Source organism: Orycteropus afer, unplaced genomic scaffold (assembly GCF_000298275.1).
Source record: "Orycteropus afer afer isolate SDZICR_OR568_19922 unplaced genomic scaffold, OryAfe1.0 scaffold00663, whole genome shotgun sequence".
NCBI classification, from domain to species: domain Eukaryota; kingdom Metazoa; phylum Chordata; class Mammalia; order Tubulidentata; family Orycteropodidae; genus Orycteropus; species Orycteropus afer.
In genome coordinates this window covers 497,628-504,628 of record NW_006922250.1, presented here as the reverse complement: position 1 = coordinate 504,628, position 7,001 = coordinate 497,628, and the positions used below count along the sequence as shown (strand labels likewise).

Genomic DNA, 7,001 nt, shown 5'->3' with positions numbered 1-7,001 from the left:
CCTCGCACAATGACCCCTTCCATTCTAACACGCGTTCTCACATACCTCATGCAGCACACATCACACCAACCTTGTTCAGAGCACCCTGACACCACACCACGCCAGCCACTACCCAGCAGGGCCCGGGGAGCCGGGAGTGGACCCACGCAGGGTGTGCGGCCTTTCCTCTTAAAATCTATAAATTTACAGTATTGCACTTGACCAAAATCCTCATTGCATTTCACCAAAGTTACTCCGGCTAAATGCTCTACGTCCAGCCGCGCGTCCAACTTTGTAAGCAAATTGCTTGCTTCTGAATTGTGAGAAAACAGCAAAAATCGGCAACTCGGAAATCAAACAAGTTATAAAGTGGCCTGTTCTATGGCACACGGAATCTCAGCTGGGCTGGTGCTCTGGAGGCACGCGCGCGCACTCGTGCATTTAAGACCTGCCCAAATCCAGGTCCCCCCAGCGGTCAGGACTCCAATTTCCGCTCCTTCTGCCCCTCCCGCTGCCCGCAGCCAGGTCTCTAGCCTCCGGGGCAGATGCGCTGGGTTCCTGCTGCCTCGGGGCGCGGTGGGGTGTAGAGGGCAGCGCAGGCCCGGAGCTCAAAGTCCACGTTGAAATCCGCACGCGTCCTGTAGCAAAGTCGTGCCAGGGACACAACACCAAGGTCAACAAAGGTCGTCTTGAGTGGAGACCAGCCCCGGGGATCTTTCATCTAATTTACTCGGTGAGCTTCAGGACGTGGATCGGAGGCCACATGCAGGGGAACAAAGGCGCCGACGGCAGAGGATGGCGGCCGCGGCGAGTCCAGGACGCACACCATCCTCCAGGCTCTGGGGGGCCCTGCTGCCCTCTGCACAGTCCCAGAAGGGTTTGGGGGTCCGCGCGTGCCCTTCCGGGAGGTCCGCGGGTGCCCGGGGCGGGAAGGCGGCAGCGCTCTGGCTCCGGGACGTCCGTCGGGCGGGAGGCGGCTGGTGGGGGTCGTGTGCAGGACGGAGCTCGGGGCCAGGCCCAGGGGCGGTCAGAGCCCCAGGGCTTCGGCGTGTTTGCGCGCTTTCAGCCGCAGGTCGGCGATACTGGAGTTCTTACTGTTACTCTTGGCCGCGGCGGCCACCACAGCGGCGGCCGAGGCCGACTCGGCCAGCGAGGCGATGGGCAGCCCGAAGGGGGGCGGCGGGAACATGAGGTAGGGCGCGTGGGCCGCCAGGTGCGGGTGCAGGTGGGGGTGCGCGTGGGCCACGCCTTCTAGTTGCAGCTGCGCCTGGACCTGTGGGAGAGTGAGGGGAGCGAGCGCGGTGTTAGGGGGCTGGCAGCACATCCTGCGGGACCCCTCCTACTCTCCTCCTTCTGGGGGACCGGCGCTGCTCGCTGGACACCCTGGTGAACCCTCTGCGGGCTTTGGTCCGCGCTGGACCTGGGAGATCCTAAAGCCCCCGTCACACACCCCCATATTCCCTGCAAATCAGGATGGACCCTGGGGTCGCTTTGTTGGACTCTTTGGAGAGATCCCATCTGGGAATCTGGCCTTCGGCCCAGGTCCCCCAACTCCGGGGTCCAGGTCCCTTTTCCTTGACTCGAAGGCCCGCGGGTTCTGGGAGCTCCTACAGCTGCCACGTGGGACAGCAGACATCTGTGGCCCGACGGACGTCCAGTTCCAGAAAGGGGCCCTGTTCTAAGGATTCGGCTCCAGCCCCCCCGAATCTGAGGGTGGGGGGCCCGCACTGGGGTCCCTGCATCGCTCTTCTGCCTACAGCACCGCGCGTCCTGGTTCCGGGCTCCATCTCCTGGGTGTCTGCCTGGACCCTCAAAACGTAGCCCACCCACCCAGGCCGCGGAGCGGCAAATGGGGCACCGGGGGTCCAAGTATAAGCCAGGCGTGGTCCTCGGAGTGAAAGGGCTGCGAGCGGAGACCACCCCCGAAAGGCCGAAGCACACCTCTCGGTTCTGGTATCGGCCCTCGCCCCCCTCCTGAAGTGGGGGGTCTAAATCAGAGCCCAGACACTCAGTTTCCGGCCCCCATCTGAGCTTAAGTGCGCACCGCGTCTGGGCCTGACTGAGAGGTGTCAGTCTCGCAGGCATCCCTTCTTTGTCCTGAAACTCTTCCCGCTGGCTGGCCACCCCACGTCCACGTGGGGGACCCCACGCCCTGCGGCGCCTGCAGGCCTGGGCTCTGGGCTGGGCCCCGAGGCCACCGACTCCCAGCCGCAAGGTGAGGCCAGGCGCAGAAGGAGTGCGCGGAGTGGCCCTCACATCCAGGCGGGCGTCCCTCCTCCGCTCAGCCGGCGGCGGAGTGGGTGGTTCGCGGGTGGGTGGGATTTTCTGTCTGCGCTCCAAATTTTGTAAGATTTTGTTTGAGTTTGTGTTTCTACCCTCCCAGAGGTGACTTTTGGAGTTTTACAGCGTGATTTTAATACGTGCCAACGCGGCTCTAAATGCCCGCTTGTAAAAGCGGTGGCCTTTCTTCAGGGGGCGAGCCCGGGAGTGGGCGGGGGGGGGGGCGGAGGAGCCCGCCGAGGAGGTGGGGGCGAGGCGGCGCGCCCGCGTGGGTCGGAAGGAAGGAAAACGCGCTACCTGCTGGAAAGGCATCCTTAGCGCCCCCATGTTCACGTAGGGGGCCACCCTGCAGGCGTCCAGGTGGCTGGCGGTGCCCAGGATGACGCCTGCAGAGAAACACGGAGGGCAGAATGATCGCAGCTTCGCCCACAACCTCCACAGCCCAGGTCCTCCCAGCCACCTCCCCCAACCGCCCTGTTCCCTTCACAACCTACTCAGCTCCTTATGACCCCTCTCCCCACCTTCTCCTTGGTCCCCAGCTCCTCCTCCGCCGGCCCAAGCAGCACACTAGCCTTCTGTTGTCCCTCCGAGGCCTCCCCATGCAACCCCCTAGCCCTCCGGCACCACCAGCACCTACCCCACCTCCCCATGGAACCCACCGTCCCCTTGCCCACCCCAGCACCTCCTCAGCCTCCCTAGCACCTCCCGGGCCTCCCCATGCACCCCCCTAGCACCCCCACCAGCACCTCCCGGGCCTCCCCACGCACCCCCTGGCACCCCACCTTTGTGCATCTGATTTTCCTGTTTCCTGCACTTGGCCCTCCTGTTCTGGAACCACACCTGTGGGTGGAGGGGTCACCGTCAGCCCTGAGAGTCCCGCACTCTGCCTCGGGGGAGGGGCTGGAGCGGAGCCACTGGGGTGGGGGCAGGGGCACCCGACCCTCCAACACCCCGGCCGCCCCAACCCCGCCGTAACTGGCTACCTAGGCCTGGGGTCTGTCAAACTCAGCCCTGCTCTGGCTTCCAGTGCTAACTTGTCTTGGGTGTTGCCACTCTATAAACACTTTTACACCCCTGCACCTATTGAGTCAGGGTACGCGTGCTGGGACCAGGGTGCAGGGGGGACTCCCTGGGTCTGCAGCGTTCTGGGTGGGCTTTCACCCCTGGCCACCCTGTGCCAGGACTTGGCTTTCTACCCTCGCGGTTCAGCAACGAGAGAGAGGGACGCAGGTGGGTACAGATGGGAACCCAACCTGTACACACACTGCCTCCCTGGTCGGCTCCAAGCAGGAAGCCCACGTGGTGGTCTTCATCGACATGACAACAGCCCCGAACGTCCTGGAGCCGCAAAGATCAAGTTCACCCCGAGACTGCAGGATTTGCAGCCCTTCGGGCCTTGGGATGCTGTCAAGAGTTCGGGCTCAAGAGGTAGGTGGCACTCTGGGGTGTCAAGAAGGGCATAGGGGAATACCCCGTGCCGGCTCCCCACGCTCACACCCCCTTCGCCCTCCAAACAGCCGTGGTGGTGAACATCCTGGCACTCAGGGCCCCAAAGGACGCCTCCCCACCTTGGAGGGTGATACCGGCTACTTTCTCCTAACCGGTTTGTCCGCATCTTTCCCTGCAGGCGCTCCGGGGGCGCGGTGGAAGTCCCTGAACACGCGCAAACCGAGCACAAAGTCTCGCGGGCGCCAGCTACGCAGGTCGCTCCGGGCTCTTCCGGGGCTGGACGCGTGCATTGCGCGCGCTCTGCTTCGCGCGCCGGCCCGGCTGGTGCCCCCTATCCCCCTGCGCAGAGAACCCTCAGCCGACCCTAGGAGGTTGGAAACACTCAAAAACTCCAGAGGCTAAGAAGCCCAACGCGCGCTTTTCAGTTCCAGGCTGTCAGGGGGCCATTTCCTTCCCTAGAGGGCTGCCCACGGCGTGCCCCTGCCCTGCCTGTCGGAACCCTCTCTGCCTGGCCCGCGGGCAAGTTCATCCGGCCACTATGCAGGGAGCCGGGAAACGTACACCGTGTTCCACCCCCCGCAGGAAAAGCACTTGCGAAAATAAACCCCTGCCCACTGAAGTTGAGACTTCTCCAACCCTTGCTCTCCATTCCCAAGGATTTGGCTTCCATTTCCTGTCCTCGGGGACCCCTCCAGGACCCGCGCCCCTCTGACGTTCTGGGTGGGGTATCTAGCCTCCTCGGGAGGAAAGCAGTCAAGGTCAGGCGAAAGTGCTTGGGAAAGGACACTTTCTGTTTGTTTGTTTGTATTTTCCTGAAGCTGGATCCTATTTAAATCTGGAAAAGGGACGTTCACTTTCACTTCAGGAGAGGGGCCCGGGAGGGGGTAGGGAAAAAAATTATAAAAAATAAAAGTGATGAAATAGCCGCTGCATTCAGCGACAGTAAATCAGAGTCGGGGTGAGTCTCGATCAATTCCAATTAGTCCGGAATATGCTAAGTAAAGCTCACTACACTGGTTTAGACAGTTACTTCTTCATTAAGCATCAGGCCGCGATTTCTTGCGCAAACGGCCTAATCCGATTTCCTTTTGATTTCCATTACAGACAGTGAATAATGACATTTAATTTAGCTCTACGCCGTAAACCCAAAGATATCTGTCGTAATGAAATTACTGCTTGCTAGTCACCGTAGGCTCATAACTTTCCATTATGAGGCTGACAGCTGGGTGATAGGACTTAAGAGTCCAGCACTAAAAATAAAAGGTTAATAAGGACCAGTTTCCATAGGCGCCCCAATTTACTTACAGCAAATTTCCACACGAAATTGAAACTATATCCTCTAACAGCAAGGGACAGGCTGTACCGAGCGAGGCTAAGCCAGCCACCGGACGCGACAGGGAAGGACAGACCGTATTCTGCTTGGAAATGCTTCAACCCCTGCCACAGATGAGTTTTAACTAATTGATATTTTGAAGCCTTCCAGCCTCCTTCATTGCATTACGTGACATTTCTGTTCCTTGTGACCAGCAGAAAATTCCTTCTTACTAGCCCCGTGGTTGGTTTTATTATTATTTACAGCCCTTCAATTTTCATTCACCTCTGGATCGATAGACCCTCACTTCACCCCCTCACTCGCACCCCCACCCTTCTCTTTTATTTTTTATTTTAGAACGTTCCCCCCTCCGCCACCCCCAGATGTGCAGACACCCAAGAACCAATTTTCTGCACCAAGCGGCCTGCTAAGGTGCACCTTGATAATAGACTACGGAAAGAAATAGTGTAGAATTAAATTACAAGTAATTTACTTTTATAGAAACAGTACATCAAGGGCTGGGAGATATTACACATCCCAGACAGGAAGACACAAGGAGATGACATGAAAGTTGATGTCCCCTTCAGCAAAAGTTTAATCTTGTCATTAATTTATCTGGGGCTGCCTTTTCCATTTTCCATGGAGGGAGGCGGGGGGGGGGCTCTCCCCTCCAGGCAGAGGCAGATGCTAGGAGCTAAGAGTCATGCTCTCTGAGCGACGGTCCACAGGGGAGGCCGGTCTGCCCCTCGCAGGCCCGTAAGGCGCCCCAACCCCGCTGCCTCTGAGGAGAAGAGCCACAAAGTGCCTGGGAAGTAAGTGTCTGTGTGCAGCCAGCAGTAGGCATTTTGATGCAGTGAGTGACACGGTGAGATGGACAGGGGTAAGGAGGAGAGAGAATAAAAATCATATCTTTTCAAACGAAGATTATGTGAAGTGCTACCTCGGAAACAGGTCTGCATTTTTGTTCCGTAAACTAAATCGGGGCGCAAAGTTTTTCAGCGCGCTGGTTATTCAACGTGCCAACCCCTCTCTGGCCAATTCCCTGCGCTTCCACTGGGCCCTTCCCGGCACCTATTTTCATTCCATTTTCGGAACCGGTCTCCAGAGCGCGGGCTAGTGACCCTCGGCCTGTTCTCAACGTGGGAGACGTGGGGTCCGTGGGACCCGTTCCAGGCCCGATCTCCAGAACCTGCACAAGCGGTTCTGAAGCCACCCCTCCCTTTAAACACAGGAATAGGTTTTTTTTTTTTTTTTTTTTACAAAGAAAAGGAAAGCCTTGCAGCCTTGCAGCGAGTCCCCTCTGCGCACGTGCTGCACACGCCCAAGGCCCCCGCAGACGGTGACACGCCAGGTGGGGCGTCGCGAATTCAAACGCTACTGGCGAAGTCCCATGGGGACAGCGCCTCAGCTAATCCGACGCCCTCCTGCCCTGCGGCGGGGCGGGAAGGAGGGGAGGACAATGGAGGGGAAGGGAGCCGGGCAGAGGGGAAGGGCATCTCAGCCCGTGCACAGAGGCCCAGGGTGTCGGGAGAGCCCGGGCGCACGGCCCCACCGCGCCCGCTGTGAAGCGCGGGTCCTACCTGCACGCGCGCCTCCGACAGGCCCAGACGCTGGCTGAGTTCCTCCCGCATGAAGGCGTCGGGGTAGTGCGTCTCGTCGAACAGTCGCTCCAGCTCATTGAGCTGCTCCAAGGTGAAGTTGGTGCGGCTCCGCCGCTGCTTGAGCTTGGTCTGCCCGTCCTCATCCTCCGACTTGACGTCCTCGCGCTTGTCCTTGCACTCGTAGACACCTGCGGACCAGGGCCGGGCACCGGTGAGGCCGAGCGCCCGGCCGCGGGCTCCCGCCGGCCCACCAGCGCCGCCTGCGCCCTGGGGCAGCCAGGCCGGGCCCGCGCGTAGGTCACGCTCGCGCCCAAAGGCCCAGCGTGAGCCCTGCAGGGAAGAGGCCTGCAAACCCCGCGCCCTGACGCGCGGATGGCGTC

The 7,001-nt window shown here is 60.1% G+C and overlaps 1 protein-coding gene across 1 annotated transcript in view; it reads right to left on the bottom strand.

The window, feature by feature from the left end:
- Positions 1-1,006: 1,006 nt before the first annotated feature.
- SHOX (short stature homeobox) overlaps positions 1,007-7,001 on the bottom strand; it is a 9,315-nt gene continuing 3,320 nt past the window's right edge. Inside the window, exons 2-5 of the mRNA XM_007956768.1 lie at positions 6,601-6,809; positions 3,042-3,099; positions 2,557-2,645; positions 1,007-1,252 (exon numbers count right to left, since the gene is read on the bottom strand). Of these exons, the coding sequence (XP_007954959.1) occupies positions 1,007-1,252; positions 2,557-2,645; positions 3,042-3,099; positions 6,601-6,809 (602 nt within the window). The remainder of the gene's footprint in view (positions 1,253-2,556; positions 2,646-3,041; positions 3,100-6,600; positions 6,810-7,001) is intronic.